Source organism: Engystomops pustulosus, chromosome 6 (genome assembly GCF_040894005.1).
Source record: "Engystomops pustulosus chromosome 6, aEngPut4.maternal, whole genome shotgun sequence".
In the NCBI taxonomy this organism is placed as follows: domain Eukaryota; kingdom Metazoa; phylum Chordata; class Amphibia; order Anura; family Leptodactylidae; genus Engystomops; species Engystomops pustulosus.
The window spans coordinates 180,220,926-180,248,653 of NC_092416.1; the positions used below are offsets into that span (position 1 = coordinate 180,220,926).

The 27,728-nt window shown below is 40.7% G+C and overlaps 2 protein-coding genes across 3 annotated transcripts in view; both read left to right on the top strand.

Annotated features, from left to right (window-relative positions):
• USP43 (ubiquitin specific peptidase 43) overlaps positions 1 to 14,696 on the top strand; it is a 35,948-nt gene extending 21,252 nt beyond the window's left edge. Inside the window, exons 3-15 of the mRNA XM_072112634.1 lie at positions 4,087 to 4,184; positions 4,496 to 4,588; positions 6,733 to 6,868; positions 7,356 to 7,503; positions 7,662 to 7,818; positions 7,973 to 8,084; positions 8,158 to 8,261; positions 8,500 to 8,577; positions 9,313 to 9,439; positions 9,574 to 9,922; positions 10,006 to 10,164; positions 10,400 to 10,555; positions 10,646 to 14,696. Coding sequence (XP_071968735.1) covers positions 4,087 to 4,184; positions 4,496 to 4,588; positions 6,733 to 6,868; positions 7,356 to 7,503; positions 7,662 to 7,818; positions 7,973 to 8,084; positions 8,158 to 8,261; positions 8,500 to 8,577; positions 9,313 to 9,439; positions 9,574 to 9,922; positions 10,006 to 10,164; positions 10,400 to 10,555; positions 10,646 to 11,643 — 2,715 coding nt within the window. The 3' untranslated portion in view covers positions 11,644 to 14,696. The remainder of the gene's footprint in view (positions 1 to 4,086; positions 4,185 to 4,495; positions 4,589 to 6,732; positions 6,869 to 7,355; positions 7,504 to 7,661; positions 7,819 to 7,972; positions 8,085 to 8,157; positions 8,262 to 8,499; positions 8,578 to 9,312; positions 9,440 to 9,573; positions 9,923 to 10,005; positions 10,165 to 10,399; positions 10,556 to 10,645) is intronic.
• A 3,294-nt stretch (positions 14,697 to 17,990) lies between these two features.
• On the top strand, positions 17,991 to 27,483 carry LOC140066193 (testis-expressed protein 47-like). 2 transcript variants are annotated; one of them, XM_072113729.1, is made up of 8 exons: positions 17,991 to 18,453; positions 19,157 to 19,229; positions 21,019 to 21,113; positions 22,020 to 22,084; positions 22,225 to 22,426; positions 22,516 to 22,672; positions 24,008 to 24,068; positions 26,103 to 27,483. In XM_072113729.1, the coding sequence occupies exons 1-7, from the start codon at positions 18,331 to 18,333 to the stop codon at positions 24,043 to 24,045; spliced, it is 753 nt and encodes a 250-aa protein (XP_071969830.1). In that variant the 5' UTR covers positions 17,991 to 18,330; the 3' UTR covers positions 24,046 to 24,068; positions 26,103 to 27,483. The 2 variants fall into 2 exon arrangements, with proteins under 2 accessions (XP_071969830.1, XP_071969829.1); XM_072113728.1 differs by lacking the exon at positions 24,008 to 24,068 and having other exon boundaries at positions 17,992 to 18,453; positions 26,103 to 27,478.
• The last annotated feature ends 245 nt before the right edge of the window (positions 27,484 to 27,728 follow it).

Below are 27,728 nucleotides of genomic sequence, written 5' to 3' on the forward strand. Positions count from 1 at the left end.
CCAAAAATACTGGTCACAATAGGGGCGGGACACAAAAATACTGGTCACAATAGGGACGGGACGCAAAAATACTGGTCACAATAGGGACGGGACACAAAGATACTGGTCACAATAGGGGCGGGACACAAAGATACTGGTCACAATAGGGGCGGGATGCAAAGATACTGGTCACAATAGGGGCGGGACACAAAGATACTGGTCACGATAGTGGCGGGACACAAAGATACTGGTCACAATAGGGGCGGGATGCAAAGATACTGGTCACAATAGGGGCGGGACACAAAGATACTGGTCACAATAGGGGCGGTACACAAAGATACTGGTCACAATAGGGGCGGTACACAAAAATACTGGTCACAATACGGGCGGGACACAAAAATACTGCCCACTGATTACAACAGGGGTGGGACTTAAAAATACTGACCACTGATTACAACAGGGGTGGGACTTAAAAATACTGACCACATTAGGGGTGGAACTAAATAAAATAATGATCACTATATTTCTATACTGGTGCCTCACTGCAGGGCAGAGGCTTTTGGACTCCTCTGGTGCCAGGTTCTGGGTGTTCTGTACCGTCACCCTTGATATGTGACTGTCCCCGTTATGCGTCGGGCTGGTGAGATCAGAGCGCTCGGTGTTGCTTGTGTTGTAGCGGCGCTCTGTTAGACAGATGGGCGAGGAGCTTGTGTTTTTCAGTCTACAGAACAGACTCAGTACTTGGCAGAACTCTCATTAGCGGATCCACCATGCATCCCTAACAATCCTCTTACACCCCGCATCCATACAATCACATCTATCAATTCCTTAAGATTTTTTTTTTAAAAACAACCCCCCCCAATCCATGGTGACATGCAACGTTAACCCTTGTGCCGCCTGATGCCAATTAGCTCTGACCGGCTGCCATGTAATGTGAGGGATGGGGGGGCTCTGGTGGGTGTCATCCGTCTGCTCATCATAGAAGCCCAATTATAAAAAACACACAAGAAAAAAAACCTTGTTGGATTTACCGCACATAATCCCTCACAGGAAGCTTATCCTCCTTACTACAGCCGACTGCACATCACATACACATCCATTCACACAGAGGAACGTCTATTCATAACTTATCTTATAGCAGAGGAAGTGTTCTACTATTATTACTCTGTAATGTGCTGATTGTACATTATATTATTTACATTCCTGTACATAGGGGGCAGTATTATAGCAGTTATATTCTTGTACATAGGGGGCAGTATTATAGTAGTTATATTCTTATACATAGGAGCAGTATTATAGTAGTTATATTCTTGTACATAGGGGGCAGTATTATAGTAGTTATATTCTTATACATAGGAGCAGTATTATAGTAGTTATATTCTTGTACATAGGGAGCAGTATTATAGTAGTTATATTCTTGTACATAGGGGGCAGTATTATAGTAGTTATATTCTTGTACATAGGGGGCAGTATTATAGTAGTTATATTCTTGTACATAGGGGCAGTATTATAGTAGTTATATTCTTGTACATAGAGGGCAGTATTATAGTAGTTATATTCTTGTACATAGGGGGCAGTATTATAGTAGTTATATTCTTGTACATAGGGGGCAGTATTATAGTAGTTATATTCTTGCACATAGGGGGCAGTATTATAGAAGTTATATTCTTCTACATAGGAAGCTGTATTATAGAAGTTATATTCTTGTACATAGGGGGCAGTATTATAGTAGTTATATCCCTGTACATAGGGGGCAGTATTATAGTAGTTATATTCCTGTACATAGGGGGCAGTATTATAGTAGTTATATTCTTGTACATAGGGGGCAGTATTATAGTAGTTATATTCTTATACATAGGAGCAGTATTATAGTAGTTATATTCTTGTACATAGGGGGCAGTATTATAGTAGTTATATTCTTATACATAGGAGCAGTATTATAGTAGTTATATTCTTGTACATAGGGAGCAGTATTATAGTAGTTATATTCTTGTACATAGGGGGCAGTATTATAGTAGTTATATTCTTGTACATAGGGGGCAGTATTATAGTAGTTATATTCTTGTACATAGGGGCAGTATTATAGTAGTTGTATTCTTGTACATAGAGGGCAGTATTATAGTAGTTATATTCTTGTACATAGGGGCAGTATTATAGTAGTTGTATTCTTGTACATAGAGGGCAGTATTATAGTAGTTATATTCTTGTACATAGGGGCAGTATTATAGTAGTTATATTCTTGTACATAGGGGGCAGTATTATAGTAGTTATATTCTTGCACATAGGGGGCAGTATTATATAAGTTATATTCTTCTACATAGGAAGCTGTATTATAGAAGTTATATTCTTGTACATAGGGGGCAGTATTATAGTAGTTATATCCCTGTACATAGGGGGCAGTATTATAGTAGTTATATTCCTGTACATAGGGGGCAGTATTATAGTAGTTATATTCTTGTACATAGGGAGCAGTATTATAGTAGTTATATGCTTGTACATAGGGGGCAGTATTATAGTAGTTATATTCCTGTACATAGGTGCAGTATTATAGTAGTTATAGTCTTGTACATAGGAGGCAGTATAATAGTAGTTATATCCTTGTACATAGGGAGCAGTATTATAGTAGTTATATTCTTGTACATAGGGGCAGTATTATAGTAGTTATATTCTTGTACATAGGGGGCAGTATTATAGTAGTTGTATTCTTGTACATAGGGGGCAGTATTATAGTAGTTATATCCCTGTACATAGGGGGCAGTATTATAGTAGTTATATTCCTGTACATAGGGGGCAGTATTATAGTAGTTATATTCTTGTACATAGGGAGCAGTATTATACTAGTTATATTCTTGTACATAGGGGGCAGTATTATAGTAGTTATATGCTTGTACATAGGGGGCAGTATTATAGTAGTTATATTCCTGTACATAGGTGCAGTATTATAGTAGTTATATTCTTGTACATAGGAAGCAGTATAATAGTAGTTATATCCTTGTACATAGGGAGCAGTATTATAGTAGTTATATTCTTGTACATAGGGGCAGTATTATAGTAGTTATATTCCTGTACATAGGGGGCAGTATTATAGTAGTTATATTCCTGTACATAGGGGCAGTATTATAGTAGTTATATTCTTGTACATAGAGGGCAGTATTATAGTAGTTATATTCTTGTACATAGGGAGCAGTATTATAGTAGTTATATTCTTGTACATAGGGGGCAGTATTATAGTAGTTATATTCTTGTACATAGGGGGCAGTATTATAGTAGTTATATTCCTGTACATAGGGGGCAGTATTATAGTAGTTATATACTTGTACATAGGGGGCAGTATTATAGTAGTTATATTCTTGTACATAGGGGGCAGTATTATAGTAGTTATATTCCTGTACATAGGGAGCAGTATTATAGTAGTTATATTCTTGTACATAGGGGGCAGTATTATAGTAGTTATATTCCTGTACATAGGGGGCAGTATTACAGTAGTTATATTCTTGTACATAGGGGGCAGTATTATAGTAGTTATATTCCTGTACATAGGGGGCAGTATTATAGTAGTTATATTCTTGTACATAGGGGTAGTATTATAGTAGTTATATTCCTGTACATAGGGGGCAGTATTATAGTAGTTATATTCTTGTACATAGGGGACAGTATTATAGTAGTTATATTCTTGTACATAGGGGGCAGTATTATAGTAGTTATATTACTGTACATAGGGGGCAGTATTATAGTAGTTATATTCTTGTACATAGGGGGCAGTATTATAGTAGTTATATTCTTGTACATAGGGGGCAGTATTATAGTAGTTATATTCTTGTACATAGGGGGCAGTATTATAGTAGTTATATTCTTGTACATAGGGGGCAGTATTATAGTAGTTATATTCCTGTACATAGGGGCAGTATTATAGTAGTTATATTCTTGTACATAGGGGGCAGTATTATAGTAGTTATGTTCTTGTACATAGGGGGCAGTATTATAGTAGTTATATTCCTGTACATAGGAGGCAGTATTATAGTAGTTATAGTCCTGTACATAGGGGGCAGTATTATAGTAGTTATATTCTTGTACAAATTCTACTGATTATCTCTTTATCTTCCGCAGCCTCCGGGTTCTGATCACGGATCAGTAAGCTCCGCCCCCTCCTCTCCTACAGATATAGGACAGAGTTTCGTACAGGAGCATTTTCAGGCACAGTACAGGTATGAAATGGCAAAAAACTCGGGACATTGTTACGAAAAAAGTACATTTTGCAACATTTTAAACTTCTTTTTTCCAGTTGTATGATTATTTATACAATTATGATGTAATTGAGTGACCGCACAGAGTTTACTGCCCAGCAGAGATATAATAACCTCCCCTCCCAGTGGTTAAGGAGATGACACCACTGTAATTACCCATCAGCAGACACCTCGCCTACCTCCATATTATCTATATATAGAATTCATAACTTTCTATTATTGTATATGTGATTTCTGCATCCAGGTCAGTATTACTTGTTGTGTCCTTTTAGATCCTCTCTGACCTGTCCGCATTGCCACAAGCAGAGTGACACCTTCGACCCCTTTCTCTGCATTTCTCTGCCCATTCCTCTGCGACAGACAAGGTTTGTGACTTTTCTGCTTTAATATGTTTAAACTAAATATTTTTACCTGCTGCAGTTCCTGCATTGTCCACCAGAGGTCAGCAACACCAGTAATTGTTAATCTAGACCAGTGATGGCGAACCTTTTAGAGGCCGAGTGCCCAAAATGCAACCCAAACCCTTCTGACTTGAAGTGAAGTGCCAACACAAAAATTTAACTAGAATAACAAGGTTTTAATTGAGAAAACGAGCCATAGAGAGACACCCCCCCCACCCCACCATATACGTAATATAGTATAAAATGCATACAGCTTGTCACCATGTAGTATAAAATGCATAAAGCTTGTCGCCATGTAGTATAAAATGCATAAAGCTTGTCGCCATGTAGTATAAAATGCATACAGAATGCCGCCAAGTAGTATAAAATGCATACAGAATGTCGCCATGTAGTATAAAATGCATACAGAATGCCGCCAAGTAGTATAAAATGCATACAGAATGTCGCCATGTAGTATAAAATGCATACAGAATGCCGCCAAGTAGTATAAAATGCATACAGAATGTCGCCATGTAGTATAAAATGCATACAGAATGCCGCCAAGTAGTATAAAATGCATACAGAATTTGCCATGTAGTATAAAATGCATACAGAATTTGCCATGTAGTATAAAATGCATACAGAATGCCGCCATGTATGATAAAATGCATACAGCTTATCGCCATGTAGTATAAAATACATACAGAACATATATATATATATATATATATATATATATATATATATATATATATATATATATATGTATACACATATAAACACCTACATATACACATACATATACACATTACATACATATACACATACATATACTCATTACATACATATACATATTACATACATATACACAGATAAACTTACTTTATTTTCTTTTATTCTACAGAAGGTTCTCCAGGAATGCATGCAGGTTACACTGTATGCATTCTGCACTCCCACCTGGAGCGGAGGAGAGGGGGGCTACGGAGCGGAGGAGAGGGGGGCTACGGAGCGGAGGAGAGGGGGGCTACGGAGTGGAGGAGAGGGGGGCTACGGAGTGGAGGAGAGGGGGGCCACGGAGTGGAGGAGAGGGGGGCCACGGAGCGGAGGAGAAGGGGGCTACGGAGCGGTAGAGAGGGGGGCTACGGAGAGGTAGAGAGGGGGCTATGGAGTGGAGGAGAGGGGGGCTACGGAACGGGACAGAGGGAGCAAAGCAGTGCGGAGCGGACCGGGACAGAGTAGAGCAGACAGGGAGGGAGCACGGCAGAGCGGAGCGGCCCGGGATAATTAATGCGCATGCGCGGTTTCTATGGGAGCGACTGAAACTTTCAGCGCTTCCCAAGTTACCGCGCATGCGCAAAAACACTGCGGTTCTGTCTATGGAGCGGCGCGTAGTTCCGCCGCTCGCATAGACCAAATTTTTACGGGCAGCGGGCAGAGGCTTACTGGCGACGGTACGCGTGCCAACAGAAACGGCTTCGCGTGCCGTCTGTGGCACGCGTGCCATAGGTTCGCCATCGCTGATCTAGACCATCTCTCTTTACAACCTGTTGTGAAACTGGATGTAAAATCACAAATTGTTGTCATTTATATCATAAACACCTCCTTTTTTTTCTAAAATGATTACATAGGGAAGAGAATGTGACTTATTTGACCATTATTTGTCCACATAAAAGAAAAATTAAATAGACTGTGCGTTTTATATTGAAAGGCTTGTAGGATCAGAAGCAAACGGGTAGGCGTTGTGTAATTAGTGCTGTAATATGAGATTACACAGGACGCATCTGATAATTACAGGCTGCCGTTTCCCATAATATCACTGACTCCCACTTTGGAGTCTGTATTTTAATAAGAGGCAGATTCGGGAAGGAAGAGGTTAAGCTGCCTGTGACTGTGAGACGTGTTATTGTGCAGATTAGTGAGAATTGTAGCCGCTAATCACTGTAATTAAATGTGATTATTAGTATTTACTTCATTTTTTTTATATACCTTTCTCTTTAAATTGCGGTTTATGCCGTTTTAATTATTTTACATTTTCATTTATGGTTTTTATACTTTTCTTCAATTATTATATTTTATATATATTTTTTAATAAGAATTTTGTTGCCCCTTTTGATTTTATTTTATCCTAGAGCCATGAATGTTACTTTAGTTTTTCAAAACAAACATCAGCGGTTTCTGCGCATTGGTCTGGCTGTGCCGTTGTTTGGCAGCGTCGCGTCTCTACGGCAGATGGTCTCTGATCTGGGCAAAGTTCCTTCAGATCAGGTAAGATTTTGCAAAAAAAACACTAAATATCAGTGTATTTTGACATCCCTACAGTTCTGGACAGTCACGTTTTCTTCCTTCGCTAGGTGTAGTAGTCCAGCTACAACCCATCCTGGTTTTAACGGGATTGTCCTGCAAAATCGGTTTCAAAGTGGGTGGAGCTTGCAGTAATTTGCATAAAATTGGGTATTGTAACCTGTTTTATAAATATCCCTGTAGTCTACAGAACTGTAGGGATGCCAGAGTCACTACTTCTTCCTTCGCTAGGTGTAGTAGTCCAGCTACCACCCATCCTGGTTTTAACGGGATTGTCCTGCAAAATCAGTTTTAAAGTGGGTGGAGCTTGCAGTCATTTGCATAAAATTGGGAATTGTAACCCGTTTTGTGAGCAAATTGGGCTCAACATTGTTCTGTTAATGGCCATGCAAATGTTTTTTAGGCATGGTATTATTTTGGGGCCTAAAGGGGTTTAAATATTTATCTGCAGGTGATCCTGGTGGAGTTACATTCCAGCGGATTCCAAAGGTCCTTCAACGATGATGAAGACCTGAACACCATTGCTGAAGGTGACCCCGTCTATGCCATTCAGGCCCCTCCACCATCAAACAAACTTTCAGCTTCTGGTAGGAGCTCAGGTGGGTTTTAAATCCTAAAAGGTCCTGGATTTGCCATAAAGGAAGTCACTGCTGGAAAGTTCTGTTACTGTTCTGTGACAACTTGGAAAAGTACCTGGTGCCCATCAAGGAAGAAATCTAAAGGGATTCTCAGCTTGATGGTCACTTTTTTTCGGCAGGGTATCCTCACGGCCTTCCTTCTTCCCCGCGCTGCCTCGATCAAGACGCAACAAAGTTACCGGGAGGAGGATCCATCTCATCCGAATTCCTGGCATCAAGTTCTAAACTTCTGCTACTTCTGTGCAACTTGGAAAGTGGGAACCAACAAGGTGTTAGGTAAATTATTATAATCATTATTAGGTAAATTATTATAATCCTCTTAGTTTTTTATTTATTTTCTGGTGTTACATGTTACCGTGCGTTTGATGGGTTGGAATGCGTTTCGTTACATTGTTGAAAGTGTAACTTATTTTTGTCTTGCTATGTCCAGGTTTGGGCCTCCGCTGATATTACGTGAGGACCGAGCAGTTTCCTGGGATCATCTGCAGCAAAGCATCTTGGGAAAGATCCAATACCTGATGAGGAGTGAGGCCCACATACCTGTAGGTACCTGTACTGTGGGTCCTATCGTAGGGATTACACATCGTACTCATGTGATCGCTTTTCTCTCCTTAGAGTGGAGGAGTGATATTTAATATCCGGGTGGTGGGGGCGCCGTTGAGCAGCTGTTATTTGTCCTCCAGTGATAGGCGACCCCTCCAGCACCCTTCAGTGAGCAGGTGAGTATGAGATATACGTTACTTGAAAGAGTGACTAAACCCCATGTGACGTATTTTGGTTGCAGTCACATTTACATAATCTTATAGTAGGGGATTTTGGACAGTAGCGGGTGCGATAGTGTTAGTGGCACTGGGGCCTTTCACATACTGCCACCTACTGGCTGCTTTATGTACTGCAGCATATGGAAGGACGCCGTACACTGTGTCTGTCATTAACCTCTTCCTATCATTGTGACAGGGCTCTGCAGCTCTGTGGCAGCGGAGGACCCCCTCATGTGACGCTGGCCATAGAATGGGAAGCCAAGATGAAGGAGAGGTAGGTTGTAGATATGTACACATGTCTATCTGTCCGTACATGTACACACAAGTGAGACAAGCACATACACAGATTCATACACACATCACCCCTTGAGCTGCCTCTGCACACAAATACAGTGACACATATACTTGTATACACACAAAGATTCAGATTTATACACACTTGTACATTCATACACACAAGTATACATTCATACACATATGCAGTCATATAAACGCATACATTCATACACACACATTCATACACACATATACATAGATACACAGACACATATACACATACATACATTCATACACACATATATATTGATACACAGACATATTCCTTCATGCACAGGTATGTATAAACGTATGTATTTATTTATTTAAATAAATAACTAAACATTTATACACTGACATGTATCCATTCATACACAGACATGTATATAAATTCTTGCACGTGCATATTCCTTATTCATGCATATAACTTCATGGAAATACACCTTCATGTACCCACATACATATAGTTATGGTTTTCAAAAAACAGGTGTTCATCAAACCTAACCATATGTTCATACACGCACTCATTCATGCACATACATACACACATATATGTTCATACGCAAACACATACATCCAGGGACAATCATGTTCACAATAGATAAATGCATACTATATATACATTGCCCGTATACATATGTCATAGTATTGGCTCTAAATGTCTTATTCCACTGTATGAATCTCTCTCTTGAAGATTATTTGGGAATATACAGGAGGAAGTGGTTCAGGATGATGAATCTGTACGGAGCCAACAACTGGACCACCAGCAGCAGACCTGCACCCTGGACGAGTGCTTCCAGCTGTATACCAAGGAGGAGCAGGTGAGGGGCACCATGGGGGTACACAGCGGTGTATGATACAGAGCATGCGCTGATGTGCTGACTGCTGCCGGTTATTACGGGAGATGCAATTAGTTTTAGTAACTGGTGCCATGTGTCCACCCTTTCTACTACAGCTGGCTCCAGATGATGCCTGGAGGTGCCCGCACTGTAAGGTGCTACAACAAGGTACAGTCAAGCTGAGCCTATGGACTCTCCCGGATATCCTCATCATCCACCTCAAGAGGTTCCGGCAGGTTGGTGGCCGCAGGAACAAGTTGTCTACATTGGTCAAGTTCCCATTGACTGGGATGGATATGGCGCCACATGTGGTTAAGAGAAACCAGGGAAGCAAACGCCCTCTAGGACAGTGGTCATCCTGGAAGCAGCCTCCATACCATCTCGAGAACGGGAACCTGGATGTCCTGTATGATTTGTACGCAGTGTGTAACCATCATGGGAGCTTACAAGGAGGTCACTACACAGGTAGGTGACAGACCCATCACAATGTCTGGGAAATGACTAATGGGTGGTGATATAGCACTGAGTGTATCCTCTTGTACCCTCAGCCTACTGCAGGAACTCTGTGGATGCTCGGTGGTACAGCTATGATGACAGTAATGTGGAGAACGTTCTTGAGGATGAGGTCTGCACCCGAGGGGCCTATCTCCTGTTCTACCAAAAGAGAAATGCCATTCCAGCTTGGTCTGCCAGCAGCTCTGTGAAAGGTAAGGTCAGCTATGGATTGGGCGCATGATCATCAGTTGGTCTTGTTCAGGATGAGGAGGAATGGAATTGTTGGCTTGTTGGTCCTCTCTTGATGCCATCACCTCCATGGAGGAGACATATTGGTTAAGATGTATATTATACTCATACTTTGGGATACAACCCCATTCCAAGATGGTCATGGTGGAGGAGATTATGTGAATCTAGAGATGTACTAACTTTATGATGTGACTGCAGGTTCCACAACTTCGGCCATGTCAGATCACTGGGTCCTAAGGCTGAATGGAAGCCAACGCGAGAGCTTAGTGTCTCGAGCAACTTCAAACTGCACCCCTCTGCCAAAAATACCAGACTCTCCCATTTTTCTTGAGAAAGAAATCAACATGGAGAAGGGTATGGACATTTACTTGTAGACATTTACTTATGTAGATAAGTGTAAGAAGATTTCTACATGACTTAAACTGTCCCACCTATTTCTTGTAGGGTCAAAATCTTTTGTCCGAGGAGCGAAAGGTCGCAGTGCGAGTATGAGAGTGCCTTCAGCTTCTAAACTAAAGTTGAGCATCAGTAAGGCAATGCCTCTAAGATGGTCATTTGGATCCAAGGACAAGGCAAAGCCAGAGACTCGTGAGCTAGTGGATTACTTGGAATCGGGAAGACGTCCAAAGTTCACCAACGAACCAATTGTGCCCAAAAAGACTAACACAGAAAAGTCAGCCAGTGAAACTCCTCCAACTTCAAACCCATCAAACGACTATGGTGCCAATGCCACCAGTTCCAGAGCATTTTCCTCATCTTCAAAGACGGACACCTTGAGGGGGAAGCCAAAAGAGAAACTGGGCCGCCAGGATAGTACTGAGCAAGTTCGAAAGGGAGATGGGTCTACACGTTCCCAAAGTAAAGACAGAACTTCAGGTAATGATGGCCCAGTGGGTATAAACGGTTCAAACCTAAATATCGCTGAAAAAGCCAAAACTTCTTCAGGTCAAAAGGGAGACCATAACCAAAAACAACAAACAAAAGTTGTCGATAGCCGGCCAGACAAAACTAAACATTCAGAAAGAGAGTCAGACGGGAAGCCAACCAAGTTGAAGGCAGGTTTACTAAAGAAAGAGCCAAGGAGACATACCAGTTCTGAGGCTACTTCTACATCTGAGCTCCATAATGGTATCTCAAGGACTTCCCTATCCAATGGGTTTGTGGGGACTGATAGCAAGACAATGCCCCGTAGGCAAAAGGAAGATCTCTCCAACAATGCCTCCAAAATGGACATCAGGCGAGTGCATAGCTCAACTAATGTCCAGACAAAAACAGAATGGACTATGAAAAGGTCGGCCTCCTTGTACAGGAATGGAAGTGCGCCCCAACAACCTAACAAACCGGTGGCCCTGGAGAAGATATCCTCAAGTACGTTGCAAAGAATGAAGTACCAAACTTCCTCTCTTGGCAGAAAGAAAACTGTTCCTGAGTCTAGCTTCTAGTTACTCCTTGCAAGTCCGATGGGTCTACCGGCCTGTTATTGTGTGACTATGGCCAACACTAAACTTTCACACGACGCCATATTGTTTAGGACTGTGTACCAAAAAATTTTTTTTACCATTTTTCAAAGTGCTATAAGTGGAATATATGGGATTTGTCTAGAAGAAGGCCTTCAAATCTCAAGCACATCCTTCATCAGGTGGTGTAATAGGAGGAGCATCTACCTAGTCCCACAAGGCATGGATTTAGCTATCTAACCAGACATAACTGGAGGAAATTGCCTCATTTATTTAGGGCCGGAAGAGTATTATCCCTTTAAGACTCAAAATTGTCAAATACGTAATTAGGAGACCACCATGAGGCAGTATCGAAGAGCTATTGGGTGCAAGTGTTTTCAGTAGGACCCTAAGTATTAAGATTCGTAATGTAATTCACTTGTTTGCCTAAAAAGCCCCTAGAGGCCACTAGGGAGGAGCTTATTACTAGTGTCCTCTGAGGTGGGGCCTTAGAGTCCAGGTATATCTGTAACTTCTTCAGTCACTCCATTATTATATGAAGGATTTGGGGATTCTTGTGCCATAATGGCCCAATATTATTAACCGAGTCACGATAAACCGGGTCGAAATGCACAAATATAACAATTTGTATTTTATAAAATTGGGGGTAATATTCCACGCCGTGAACTGGATCGTAGAACGCACACTGTATAAGGTAGAATTATATATATAACGATGTAAATATTGTAATATTTTTATGTAAATGTGGATAAAAATGCTGAATATTTTTGAAGTTTTATTTCTTGTTTTTGTTTGTTTTTTTTTTACAAATAAAGTTATGTCAGAGGATCACATGACTTTGCTCATACATTATAATATATACCCGTTTATAGATTTGTCGTCTTTTCTGCAGCTTGATTACGTTACCGTATACGATGTCATGTGATTCTTTGAAGTAACTTTATTAGTAACAGCCAAGGAATAAAAGTGGAGAATAATCTTTACACTTGTACAACCGAATTTTCTTACTTTAATGAATCTAAATGAGCAAAAATGCAACTTTATCAATCGTTTTGATTACACATCTCCTACCGTTTCATGTATACAGTTCCCATGCAGACCAATGTGTCTCTAAGATGTTAAAAATGGAATCACAAAATTCCCTGTCTAGTCTTATTCTACAGTTACTCTGTTTCATCTCCTCCTACTTCTTCCTAAGGTTCACATCTGTATTAAAGGCCCCATCACAGATTACTTCATAGAAGTCGTAAAAAATATGATTTTTTATTCTACTTTTTTAGTAAAATATTGGACACTGTGATAATATTGACTAAAACTCATTAAATTCCTCTCTACTTACCCAATATAGTAGGAGGTTAAAAGGAGTATGAAATCAGGGCCAGACTACACATGGGTTTGTTTGTAGTCTGTAACCATGGAGACACATTGATCTTGAATCTTTAATTTTTTACTGGCTGTTTGCAGTGTTTCTAGATACATTGGAGTAATTAAAGAACATTCTTAAAAGTATACACACGATTCCCTTTATCTAATGTACATTTCTTAGTTTACTATAATGTATAGATATAATATAATAACCCTATAAAGTTTACTCTCAGGTAAAGCTAAAATACATACACATTGTACAGCTCCAATAATCCAGCGTCTGATAGTCCAGAGATATTCTGCTACGGACCTGTAAAATATGTATAAATTAATATATTGACCAAATATATATTTAATATATATATTTTAAAGAATATTAAAATATATTTTTATTATATTTTTACCCAATTGTCCTACAATCTGTCAGATTCCGGATTAAAGGAAGCGTCTATGTATATAGCATCCGATGAATGAAGGAATGATCCCAAAAAAATGTAATATTTTCTTAAATACCCGATTGTCTGAATTTAGGTTTTGAACATTTTTTGAGAAAATAAAATGTAATTCTCAATATGTTTGCACTGAATCACGTGGAGGGTTCCCTTCAATGGAATTTTACATTTTTATCAATGTATGGAAACATTTTATATATTTAAGATCACAATGGTGGCGGCCATATTGTAGGGTCCTAAAATAACCGGCCTCACGTCTTGGTACCTGCTATATACTCTGAGCACTGTTTTTTTATATCTTATTAGAAGGTCCAATTTTTACCCAACATTCCCAATTATTTGATACCAAGCCCCACCTCCATTCCTGTACGCTTGGAACAACCCAAAACTACACACACTCCCCCTTTTAGGCTAATATGCATAACCCCACCCCCCAATATTGTGGGAGGTACAATATTATTATAGTTTAAATTACAAATGCCCCCCCCCCCCTAAATGTCAATAACCATTTCCTAACGGTATCAGCCATGGAAATAGCGCCATCTAGAGGTAATAAAACAAACAAAAATTGCTCCGATTACATACTTAATCTATCTATGGGTTGACACTTATTTAAAAAGTTTTTCAGGTTAGAAAAAACGGACAGAAACGGCGCCACACTGTGTCCACAGGTGGCGTCTGGTACTGCAGCTCAGTTCCAGTGAACTAAGGTTCAGCTGCAATACCACAAACGACTAGTGGAGATGTGCGGTGCTGTTTTGAGCCAACTTATTCTTCCTCTTTCCAAATCGTTTAAGTTTACAGAAGAGATTCACAATCACTGGTTGACGAACCTTGTCCAGAAGGTCTCAGATCGAGTTTTTTTTTAAATAAAAAAAAATTTGGTAAGTATAAAATGGGTAAATCTATATTTTACACCTTCTTCTGGGCCAAATCAAAAATCGTAAAAAAAAAAAAAGTTTAAAACTGAAAAAAACAAAAAATTTAAAAATAAAAGATGGCCGCCACAATGGTTTAAATCTCTCCGGTCATAAAGGACGTAAAGGTCAAAGAAATCTTCCATATTTATTTTAGCTATAACTCATGGCGCGATATATAATGTCCGCGGCAGTACCGGCCTTATGAAGGCACATATTTTGGTGAGTGCAAAAACTTTACAGTTGTTTTTTTTTTTATACTATGAAACTTCTTTGCAATAATTATTTTTCTTGACTGTTTTTGTATCTAAATTTGTTCCTTTTTTATTGGAATAAAATTTTAAGTGTCCAAAAATTTGTGTTTGGTTTTTGATTTGGGTTGGGAAAAAACATCTCCAAAAATAGAAAAAAAAAACGACAGGCCCGTGACTCAAATCTATGGTGTGTCATGCTCCGCCCCCTTAGGCCCTAGTGGAGTGCCCCTTTAAGAAACCGTACCATATGGAGGACTTTTAGAAGAATGTCCATAACCCCACCCTAGCTTTATACAAGGAAGATCTACTCTCAAGACGTGTGACTTTTTGATGCCCCCCAGGATGTACCCCAGGCATGGAGAATGCATTATTTCGGGGTTGGAGAAACAAGGTGTGTATAGAAGCCGTAAGTTCCCAAAATGGAGGGAGCGATATGGTTTACGACCTCCCCCTTCTACATGAAGATCCGGGTTGGGTATCAGGAATTTCAAGACACGAAACAGATTCAAAAAGTGATAGAGGGTCGGAACCAACTCCTCAAGATTATCTTATTTTAGGATTCTTCGTAAGACATTTTTTGGGGTCATTACCCTCCCTGCCCCCCCCCCCCCCCCCGAATGTACCAGATCCCTAGATTGAGTGCCCAAAATAACTAGTATGGATCTTCCACATGGCATTTGGTTAGGCTCTCCAATACAGATAGTTTGGAATATCCTTGGCCATAGCATTATGTAAGTGGCAACAACATTTAAACTTTTGTTGCAACTTAGGCCACACCCTTTTAAATAAGGTCGGCCCCCTTTTTGAAGCGCTAGTCACAAAAGTGTCCAAAAACAATTTCGAAACATTGATAAATGCGGTGCAGGGTTTAGATATTTTGTACTGTAAAATACAGATTTATGTTGCAGTTTGCCACTTTGTATCTTCAGGATTCTTTAAATGTGACTACATTTTTGTCAAAATTGTGTAAATCGACAGTGCAGATAATAATAGTATAACTTTGTAATATACTTTATTAAAAAAAAAAATTCTGTCTCCTTTTTCCTCTGCCTTCCCTCCTTATTTAAGCAGTTTGTGTAAATCAACTTTAGGTTCTTGTCTCCACTGACAGCTCAGAGATAAGGAGAAGCTGATAAAGTGTTTTATGACATCTCTGGGTAGTCTAATCCTAAGAGAGCAGAATCATCAAGGAAATGTTCTCTAGGTGTGGAAAGAGTTAATCATTAGCCTACTATTCCACCTGAGGTGGACAGAGCACTGAAAGCTGATACACTGCTCACTACAGGAGAAAGAAGCAGAAAAAAGCCACAGAGAAGCTGCTTTACTCAATGATGTGTTTTGTAATGTTAATTATCATCTGATCAATACTGAATATTCACACAAACAGTATATAAACACACATACACACACACACACACACACTATATACACACATACAGCATGTATACACATATAAAGTATATACACACCATGTACACACACAGAGCATATATACACATGTACAGAGTATACACACACAGATACTGCATATATACACCATATACACACAAACAGCAGGTACACATATAACATACACACACACATGTAGTCTTATTATCCTAGAGGGGTCAGAGGCCACATATATCACTTAATGCAGCCCAGGAGCTACTGAACAATGGTGGAGCTAGAGATGATGGGTTCCTAGTGCTGCCGTCCTGTCCCCCGACATTTTTTGTGGAAGATGTGCAGTGATCAGTGGCGTAACTACCGCCATAGCAGCTGCTACGGGGCCCGCCATGTTGAGGGGCCCGTGGATACGGCACAGGTGAGTCATCATAATGTATTAATTCCGTGATGATCTGGCCTTTCCCTGTGAGAGCCGCTGGGTGATTAGGCACATATCTCTGAGAGGCTGGGGCTGCCCCTTACTGAACTGTGGCCCCATAGTCCCCCGGGGGGGGGGGGGGGGTAAACAGTTTCATCTGGGATATAAATGGGAGAGGCTGTGGGGCAAGCAGGAAATAGAAATACATGAAGGGCACACTCCTGTTCAGCCCTGTGCCACCATAGCTGCCAGGACCCGCCATGTTAATGGGCCAGTGGTTATGCCTTGCCATGTATATACTGTACGGTGTGTATATGTGATGTGTGTATATGTGTGTGTATCTGCTGCATGTTTATATGCAGTATATGTGTGTATATATGTGTGTATATACTGTATGCATGAGCGTACAAATGTATGACTAAATAAATATGTGCGTATGAGTGTATACATGTATGTATGTGAGGGTACATACACATGTGGTATGCCCGCCAGGCAGGCATACCGCTGCGTGCTGGAGAGGAGGTGACCCCTCCCTCTTCCATAGAAGCACGACCACAGACATAGGGAAATATAGAGCATGCTCTACCTTTCCCCGATGTATGTTGCGACAAATTTGCGGCCGTATATACGTCCCCATAGACGGGCGTCTGAATGTATCCTAACAGTCTATAAATGTGGGTGTATGACTGTAGAAGTTTGTACGTTTAGATATAGATATACATGTTTTTATAAATGAGTGTGATTGTATAAACATGCTTACAAATGTGTCTAAAATTTTTTAAGGGGAAGGGGGCCCCAATGCAGAACTATGCTATGGGGCCCTGCCTTTCCTAGTTACGCCCCTGGCAGTAATATATACATATTATACTGCACATGTACAACATAATATGTAATAAAGATGCATACGCTTAGTGTGACAGGTTGTGTGGCTGGGCCCCCTGACACGGTGTGCCCCATAGCAGCTGCTATGGCTAAGACCACTGTAGTTACACCCCTGGATATAACAAGACGTGCACCTGTGTGACATCACATGACCAGGGCCCACTGTTTACCCACTGGAGTAACCTACCTAATGAAACTTCTTATAAAAGGACAGCAAGCAGAGATCTAGGAAACCATGAGGAATCGGAAATTTGCATTACAGAAACAATATCAGTTATTTGCTAAAAGTGGACAACAGCACAAACAGTTAAAAAAAAAGTTCCCATTGTCCCTTTATTTTCCATGTGGGTGTGACCAGAGACTTTTTTTTATTTTTTTCATGTAAAATAGTTAAATTATTTGTAACACTACCCCAAATTTCACCCACAAAAGTAACTTTTTAAAAAATTTTTATTTTATTCTTTATTTTGTTTTATTTTATTCTTATATTTTTTCTTATTTTTATTTCTTTTTTGTGATGAAATTCTGAAGTGAAAATGTAAAAAAAACGAATCCTGGGCCGGAGGGAGGGAAGCAGGTAATTACTGGCTATTCATGAGTTACTTGGCAACAGCTGCCGGGGCTGGAAGGCAACACAAAATACCAACAAACCAGACAAAGGCGTCGTAAATCCAAAGTGGAGGTCAGTCCTGTTACCAAGATACCAAAAAAAAAAGTAAATAATCCGGGTGTTAGCAAACTTCACTGCACTCCGAAACATGGACCTGACCAGCAAATTACACGTGTAGAGTAGATTTTTAAAAAAGTTTTTATATTATTGCAATTTTTTGTATTTTTCATTATTACATTTTACTTTTTTCTTGTATCTTTTTTGTATTTTTTTAATTGTTACATTTTACTCTTTTTTTTTTGCTTTTCATTATATTTTTAACTTTCAAAATCAGATCTGTTGTTCTCCTGCATACAGTAATTTTTTTTTTGGGGGGGGGCATTTATACATGGAGACCGGGAAGGTCAGGGCGCAATCATGGAAGTCGGAACCCACTCCGGAAAAGATGGAGACAAGTTTCTTTCATCAGCTGCTCAACAAGAGGATGGTCCTGAGCGCCCGCGATGATGTGGTCAGTCCGGATGATGTGATTTTTGGTTTGGGGGGGAGGAGGTGGGGTGATACAGAGGCTAAGCTAAGTTTGGGGACCCACTTTATAAAAAGTTGTAATTTTGTGCCTTTAACGTGAGTAATTTGGATATTTTTGCTCCGTCTAGTGGAACAATATTGCCGAAATTTTAAAAAATTTTATTTTTAGGAATATGATTGTTTGTTTTTTTAAATATATTATTATAACAGAATTCAGAAATGGTTTAAACAGTGTTATGTTACTTTTTTGCTTCTACTTTACCATTTTGTGATAATTACACTCACAATTTTATCATAAGCCAATCAGTTATCTTCTATCCACCCCTTTAAAAAAGTGAGAAATTTGCAGCCCACGTTTAAGGTAAAGTATATTTCTATATAAAGCAGATTTGTACTTGTATCCCTATGACAGTTCTTCCTGTCCCTTGCTCCTGACCGCTCAGTGTTATCCTGGTAGAAGTTGTTCATAATGATTGTAGCCAATCAAAATCCTGATTAAAATTTTTTGGGGGGAATCACAGAGATCTCAAGCGCATTGTCTCTATGATCATACAGTCGATCACCATCTTGTTACACAGATCACTGCTGTAGATTGTTATGCAGCGCCCCCTGTGGGCCTTTAATAGACATAACACTATTTTTATAGTAACATATTTGTAATAAGGTTTTTCCCTTTTATTATCTAGAAATCACTTCTGCACCGGTTGATATTCGTGTCTAAGATTTCTCCAGATCTGGCTGATAAGAGAGACCTGGGAGGTAAATGATGAGAATCATGTTTGCACGTTTTTTTGCTGCGATGATCTATAAGTTCTGTAGTTCTTTGCAGAAGTAGCCAATTCAGAGTTACTTAAAGTCTACTCAATGGTTGGTTTTAGAGGGAGTTGTCCTCCTACTGTATACCATTGTCTCATAACCTAGGCCAGCCATGTGGCGAGTTGAGCCTCTTGCCTCAGGCAGCACCAACTGCAGAAAAGTGGGGGGGCAGCACCAGGGGTGCAGTTACATACTACAAAGCAGGACTCTTAAATATAGTGCACGGAGAACCCACTTAGTAATATAATAACCTGATATACAACTACTGGATGGGGCAGAGGAGGTGCCTTTCTATATTTTGCCTCAGAGAGTTTAGGTTTACCCCTGACCTAGGCCCACATAAGGGTCCTCTGGTCAATGTATCAAACCCCCGTTGCCCCAGTGGCATCACTAGGGAAGCCATAGTGGTTTAGTTATGGAGGTTGCAGTTACTGGGCCCATATGCCGCTACTCAATACTTTGCTTTCCTTTCAAGTCTCCTTATTTAAGTAATGTAAATCCTTGTAACCTTATTCTAAACACTACAAATTTATAACTGCAGACTCTCAGAAGCCCCCCCCCCCCCCAGCTTTCCGCTCAGCCTTTAGTATCAGTAGGTCAGGATTTAGTCAAGTAACTGAGGCTAGAGAGAAATATGCAGCTGCAAGGGTTACACGATTCTCCTTCGACTTTGTTCTTATTACATTTAGAGAAAACAGCTAGTATATGTACAATTACAGCTAATATATGTACAATTATATAGGCGTGCATAAATCTAAGATTTTGTATCAACACTGCCATATACTGTAGGCATCCAAGCCTACGACGACACATATGTCACTGTAACCGTACCGTATAATACGGTGGGCTGGCAAATGATTGCTGACTGACTATTGGCTGGCTGATAAAATGCACCTCCCACTGGTTCCGGTTTCCCTGTACACTGTATGTATATACAGCACTATATGATACACATATGAGCCACGTATGCAATACATATCTTAAACGTTTCCGTAGACTTCTATGTATTGGTGAAAATAGGACATGCTCTATATTTTTTTTACGTTTCGGAGGACAATATGGCAATGTTAATGGTTAACCACACCACACCACCATTGAAATGAATGTGGCCATATGCTAGCCGTATATAAAACGGTACAGTATGGGTGGCATTCAACCATTTCATGGAGCTGAGCTGCTGTTTCTAAGATACCTTTTTAGAAAATAGGTATTATTGATATGTTTCCATAATGTAGATTTTTTTGGGAGTAAGAGGAAATAAACATATAAACATTAACCTGGTATTCCTAATTTTTGAAGACCTTGGCTGCCAGTGCTCCATGGGTCACGTGAGCTACTGTAAGGTACTAATGGAGTGGGGGCTCCAAGTTAAGTTTTGCCCTGAGGCCGATAAGTCTTTGCCCCTGCCTGATGGTCTCATAGATATGAACATGTGACTGCTGGAACCAATCACAGGCCTCGGGAAGCATGCAAATATTACTCCATGTATGTCCTGTCAAGCAGACCAGCAGGAATACCCAGAATGGGCCGTTAGAGCATCAAGTGGATACTAATTTTTCTATGTTCCTAGAACATTCTCTGCTTTTTGTACATTAGCCTCGGTGATTCCATGTCTGGTCGGTATCACAGACTAGGAAATTTTTAGATGGTGATGACCAAGCTTTTGGTGCCATGTTTAAGTTTCTATCGTTTTTATGGTTCTGCCCTATATTGTTAATTTCTTATTGTACAGAATACTGGGAACAACAATTCCAGCGGTATAACCAAGGCGAGAACGTAACCGGCCTGCTGCTCTTGTATCCGGCCTACACTGTCCACTGTCTGGAGGTAAACACGTCACGTGAGGTAGAACATACCTAGAAATATAATCACGGTCCAGCCAGATTCCACGACAACAATAGACTTTTATTCGGTTACTTCATAACCACTCCATGAAGCATAGCATAATCGTCAATGCGTTTCAAGCGGAGAACCTCCCTTACTCATGACATATACCATATACCATGAGTAAGGGCGGTTCTCCGCTTGAAACGCGTTGACGATTATGCTATGCTTCATGGACAGACAGAGCCAAGTTACGGGGTGATGAGCTGGAATATGTACTTTCTAAAACATACCTAGAAACAGACTGTGGGGCCGCTATGGGGTCTATAGAGAGCCCATCACTGGTGGTTTCCATTACCTTTGTCATTGGTTGACTAAACACTCCCATCTCATGACCCCTTGTCTTGTGAGTCAGAACCAGGAAACATGATTGGAAGTCTGATTTGATTTTGATCTTTACTAGAGATTTTGGTAAATTCAAAACTTATGAGATTTGGTCCCAATAAAATCATTATTGACTGAGAAAAGTTGGATCTCCAGTGTGGGAAAGTTGGAGGAACCAGAACTTAGTTACTGCTGGCAGAAACCTTAAAGGGTTGGTCATCGTGCAGAACCCTCCATAGATAGGGAAAACCAATTTTTGGAATTTCTGGAAAGACTGCCTTTCCAACGTCTCCAACAATAACCAGTGGCACGAGATTTGGTGACCCATATCCATGGTTCTTGAACTCGTAGCTTGGCCTAGGACCCAAGGTCTAGCCAATGAGCGAGAAAAGGATTACATTCAGTACTAGGAGAAGATGTAATACCTATATGTTAGCTCGGAATCACACAGCCCTACCTCCACCATCACGTACAAATTTTCAGTTTATTAAGAAACATTCTTAACAGGACCCCTTTTTTTTTCAGTCGAGCGGAGATGTCCTCTACTGTGTGATCAGGGACCTTCAAAGAATGAAGAAACAAGGAGACAGGTCAGTAGATTCCTGAACACAGGACTTCATACATAATAGATTTCTTTGACAAATAACGCCACCATTGTCCACAGGTTGTGTTTGGTATCACAGCTGTAAAGGTTGACATCACCTCATAACATTTTTTTTCACCCTAACAGGGCGTTCGTTTTGGATCCCAAGATTGTGGTGACATCTCACAACATTTCCAGTCGTTTGTTTAGTCAGTGGAGCTACAAAGTTTTGGATGTTCCCGGTCAGTACTTGGGGGATAAGTTCAGTGAGGAGGCCACGGATGGGATCATCACCGAGTGTCTCACCAAGATACTTAAGATCGGGAAGCACCTGACGAAATACCCCAAGGTCAGCTGATGCTGGAAAATGGACTCTACCATAAAAAAATTACAAAAACATCTTGGTAACTTGTTACTTTTGTGCCTGTACTTTTCCAGGGCTCCAAAAATATCCCTGACTCTGTTTTTGAAAAGGTCCCGGAGTTGACCATACCTCAGACCTCCATATTACACCTTCTTCAGTGTAAAGATCTGCTGACGCCAGAACAGTTCCTGAAGATGTACGACAGCCCCCTAAATATAATGCTGGACTCCGGTAAGTGTCCGAACCACGGAATAGTTTCCCCCCGGGGATAGAACCCTGCATGGCATGAGATGACGCTACATCATGTCATATATAAGAATCTGAGCTATATCATTGATAATAACACCTCTCCGTCCTATGAACGTTTTCAAAAATTTTATTGCATCACTCCATATCAAATACACTATAAGGATCATTTTTGATCCTAATGGAAAAAAATTATTTATTTACACAATTATATTTTTACAAATTATGGATTTGACTCCATGAGCAAATCAGGTTTAAGGGTTAGCACAGGAACTATAGCATTCACTGGCTTCAACTTGGAGAGAGAAATTAATTTTTGGGGTTTCATGCCTTAAATCTTAATACGACCTGATTTTCACTAAAGACAGGTTACAGAAGCCCACTTGAGCTGCATTTTACATGTGTCTTTCTGCTTTCTCTAAGCATTTGCATTACAATATAATTTTATGTTATTACTTAACTTGCACCCTGACAGAATCCTCTATGTAGTCCCAGGGGTTGGGTTTTGGTTTGGATGCATTTCAAAAAACTACACATGACTTGTCTGTGCTGCAGACTCCTAAGCTCTCAGCCCCCTCTTTTGTGCTCCTGTGTAGCTCCTCCCTACAGCTCCTGGTCAGCTGACATCAGTGGGGGAGGGAGGAGCTGTCAGGAGCACAAGGGTAAGGGCTGAGATCTAGTGATGAGAATTACAGCTCTTCTTAGTGAGCTGGATTATTAGGCTCCGCTCATTAAGAACAGCCGGCTCTTCTGGCTCCTGAACGGCTCCCTATTAAATATTTAATACGGAGCCGCAGGCCTGTCAGTCAACCCACACCACACCACTTTTAACCAGATTTTATTGGGTAAAGGAGGCGAGGTGAGCCATTTAGGGCGGGGATTAGTGAGCCATCGGCAGTCTGCAGCACAGACAAGTACCTTCTTGTTTTGTGAAATGCATCCAAACCAAAGCCCAACTCCTGGGACTACACAGAGGATTCTGTCAGGGTAAGTTGTATCACACAATTATATTGTGTGATACACTTAGCTCAGAGAAAGCAGAAAGACAGATTTACAATGCAGCTGTAATGGGCTTCTGTAACCTATATGTAGTGAAAATGAGGTCCATGATGACAGGTTCCCTTTAATGTGCTTGTTTTTGATAGTATTTGATGCATCCGGGCAGAATACCAGGTGTCAGATTTGCACCAACAAAGGCATTCTGGTGCACCTAGGCTCCTCACCATACGAGAATACAAGGGTCTATTGACTAGGGGCTGTCAGATGGGCAGGGGGGAGGGGATATCTCGTTATTTTCTAAACCTGTTTATCTGGTTAAAGGACATGTACTTGGGAGCTTAAATCCGACCACGGTCTAGGTTTCCGAAATCCTAACGGGGAGGTAAAGTAAAATCTGTGTCGATTATTAACTCCCAGCATGCCGTGCTTCAGTAGACGCATTACCATAGATTTATGCTGCTCGTATCTAACAATAGACTGACCTGCCAAAGAGTCTGAATGTTAACCCCGACTACTGCATGTGTCCATATACTGATATAAATATCAGCAAGTGTAAGTTTACAATAAATAAGTTTACACGCTGCTTGCTGGGGGGGACAGTGTAGTTACTCATCTCTCTATATCGTCCTAAGACTAAGAGACCATAAATATACAGTCAGGGAGGCCATAGTCCAGTGATGGCTAACCTATGACACGCGTGTCAGCACTGACACGCGTAGTCATTTTTGCTGACACGCGGCCGCCCAGCGCCCGCTGTCCCCCCCTCCCTGTGTAATGTGCTACCCCTATGTTAATGTCCCGCCGCCCCCGTCCTTGTGTTTCTGTCCCTGTGCAATGTGCTCCCCTGTGTAATGTGCTGCCCCTGTGTTAATGTCCCGCCCCCGTCCCTGTGTTTCTGCCCCCCTGCTTACCTGTCCGGCGCCGCGTTGGTCCGCCCACCTTCTGCAACTCCTCCGGCTCCTCCAGGCTGCAATGCGCGCTGCTCGTCACGTGACTGAGGCGACCTGACGTCAGGTCATGTCAGTCACGTGACCCGAGGCGCGCGGTGCAACCTGGAGGTGCCGAGCCGCCATTATTGTCAGACCTGCAGTAAAGCTACAGGGAAGAAGACATCACTGGGTAAGTATGTAAGTTTATTATTATATTATATTTAAAGGGAGGGTGCTAGGGGTAATTTAGTAGTAAAGGGAGGTTGCTAGGGGTAATTTAGTAGTAAAGGGAGGGCGCTAGGGGTATTTTAGTAGTAAAGGGAGGGCGCTAGGGGTATTTTAGTAGTAAAGGGAGGGCGCTAGGGGTAATTTAGTAGTAAAGGGAGGGTGCTAGGGGTAATTTAGTAGTAAAGGGAGGGTGCTAGGGGTATTTTAATAGTAAAGGGAGGCCGCTAGGGGTATTTTAGTAGTAAAGGGAGGCCGCTAGGGTTTTTTTAGTAGTAAAGGGAGGCCGCTAGGGGTATTTTAATAGTAAAGGGAGGTCGCTAGGGGTATTTTAGTAGTAAAGGGAGGCCGCTAGGGGTATTTTAATAGTAAAGGGAGGCAGCTAGGGGTATTTTAGTAGTAAAGGGAGGCCGCTAGGGGTATTTTAGTAGTAAAGGGAGGCCGCTAGGGGTATTTTAGTAGTAAAGGGAGGCCGCTAGGGGTATTTTAGTAGTAAAGGGAGGCCGCTAGGGGTATTTTAGTAGTAAAGGGAGGCCGCTAGGGGTATTTTAGTAGTAAAGGGAGGCCGCTAGGGGTATTTTAGTAGTAAAGGGAGGCCGCTGCTGGACATGTTATTAATAAGGGGAGGCCGCTGCTGGACATGTTATTAATAAGGGGAGGCCGCTGCTGGACATGTTATTAATAAGGGGAGGCCGCTGCTGGACATGTTATTAATAAGGGGAGGCCGCTGCTGGACATGTTATTACAAAATTAGGTTTTTCCTAAAGGTGACACAGCACCCGAGTTATGCTTGTTTATTTGGCGAATTTTGACACACCTAGCTCAAAAGGTTGCCCATCACTGCCATAGTCTAATCTTGTACGTTACAACTGTGTGACAGAGGCCTCTCTGATCGTCATTAGTAGCTGTCATAGCAATCTTCGCTCTACCCCTATGGAAAGTTTGAGTGGTACAGTCCAAAAAGTTTAATCATACAACAAGTGAATTCTGGGGAGAGACAGAAATACACATCATTCCCAGCATATTACATGGTATAATGGAACGGAAAGATTTCCGGAATGTGCAGATAAATGATACATATATTCGAGGTAAAAGTACAAGATAAAAGAGTAACAGAAAGTTTGTGGAGCTTCTATTAGCAAAAAACTAGATTATTTTTAGAGCAATGAATCGGGAGTTAAAAAAAAGAAAAAATTAACAAATTAAATCTGTTTTACTTTTTTTTTTTTGCTAATGCCCTAACATTTTGTTTTTTTCAACAGATCGTGTCTGGCCGACCCCTGTCCATTTGACACCACTCAAGACCCGATCCCTTCAATAACAGGATCACTAATATACATGAGTCAGGTCTATATACTATAGCGGACTATGTAGTATATTAGTACTATGCAATATTAAGGGATGGGAAAAAAATTCTAAATTTTCTAAAAATAAAAAAAAAATCTACATTTTTAAAAATTGTTTGTCCCAATTATGGTATGACCAGAGTGCAGTTTTATGCATGTATGATCAGGTATTAAAAAATGTTGTATGAAAAATTTTTTTTGTGGCAAATTAATTTTAATTGGACCTGTACACATAAACGCGATTTCCATAGAAGTAGGCCCTATTCCTGGCCGTGTTTGAGGCCCCTTGCCTTCTCATGGAAGTCTATGGGGTCATGAAAAATATAGACGCCACACAGGCCGCATCCATGTGCGCTCTGTATTTGTGTATCATTTGCTGGTAACACAAACATGTGACCCTTCCAGAGATTGGGACAAGGTAGTAACATCAATTTCCAGCCTTCAAGAGTACCTTTAAAAGGTTTTTTATTTTTCACAAATCAATATCTCTTAGGATGAAAAACAACTTTGCCTATTATCTTTATTACCTATAATCAGTAGTTTCTTTGCTATAGCCCTCAGATTACCTCATTGCTGCAGTGGCTGCCTCCTCTCCATGTGCTGATAGGCCTTATGTTGTGTACACTTTGTTTCTTGTTGGTTTCCTGGGAGGGGAGGAGCTGCTGCTCCCTGCTCACAGGGGAAGAGGTCATGTGACAGTGAATGTAGCAGAGCTGGATTTGTAGGCCGATATCTCCTGCACAGAATAGTGAGGTACAAGATCTCCCCTGTTCCCTATCATTCCCTCCATTACAGTCTGTGATTCTACAGAACTTTATCTGTCTGTCTCTGCTCTTCTCACTGCTCACTTCCCCACCTTGTCATCTGCAGTATCAGCTCTGTGTAGATAAGCTATTAACCCTTACTGCTCACAAAGCACAGGCTATAGACTGCATGTAACTGGGTTACTTATGATTAATTTAACTTATTACATGTCCCCTGTTCATCCATGTAATGGAAGCTGCCAGGCTGGTCACTATATACATCCTGGATGTGCTGTGTTCAGTGGATTTACTTTTGGGAAATTAAATGGATTTGATACTAAATTACTTTGAGAGAGAACACAATGCATCATGGGGTCAGTGGGCAAGCTAACTGGCCTCAGCCTGAGGCCAAAGACTGACAGACATTAGTCTCCACCCACTTCACCTCTGGTGAGAAAGATTCTTGTCAACACTTTCAGAACAGAATATGTCATAACTTGGGAAAGAAAAGGACGAGCAGGTAGCCTAATACTTGACTATTATTGTGGATCTTAATATTTTTTAACAGCGCCTACCAGATCGACTTTAGGACCAACTACATTCTGGCCATGCAGAAACGGTTTTAGGAAGTATTTGAAATTTTCAGAAAAGGCTGTAAAAAAAAAAATTAAATAAATAACAACAAATAAAAACTTTAAAATATTTAAGCGTAAAGTCACATTTGATACACTAAAATTCTAAGAAAAGTAAATTCTAAAAAAAAAAAAATTGTGCTGTAAAAATATATTAAAAAAGAATT

Coding starts and splice junctions, on each gene's coding strand:
- LOC140066193 (XM_072113728.1), top strand. CDS start 18,331: ATGGAGACCGGGAAGGTCAGGGCGCAATCATGGAAGTCGGAACCCACT. Junction 19,230..21,018: donor TGATAAGAGAGACCTGGGAG/GTAAATGATGAG, acceptor CTTATTGTACAG/AATACTGGGAACAACAATTC. Junction 22,427..22,515: donor ACCTGACGAAATACCCCAAG/GTCAGCTGATGC, acceptor GTACTTTTCCAG/GGCTCCAAAAATATCCCTGA.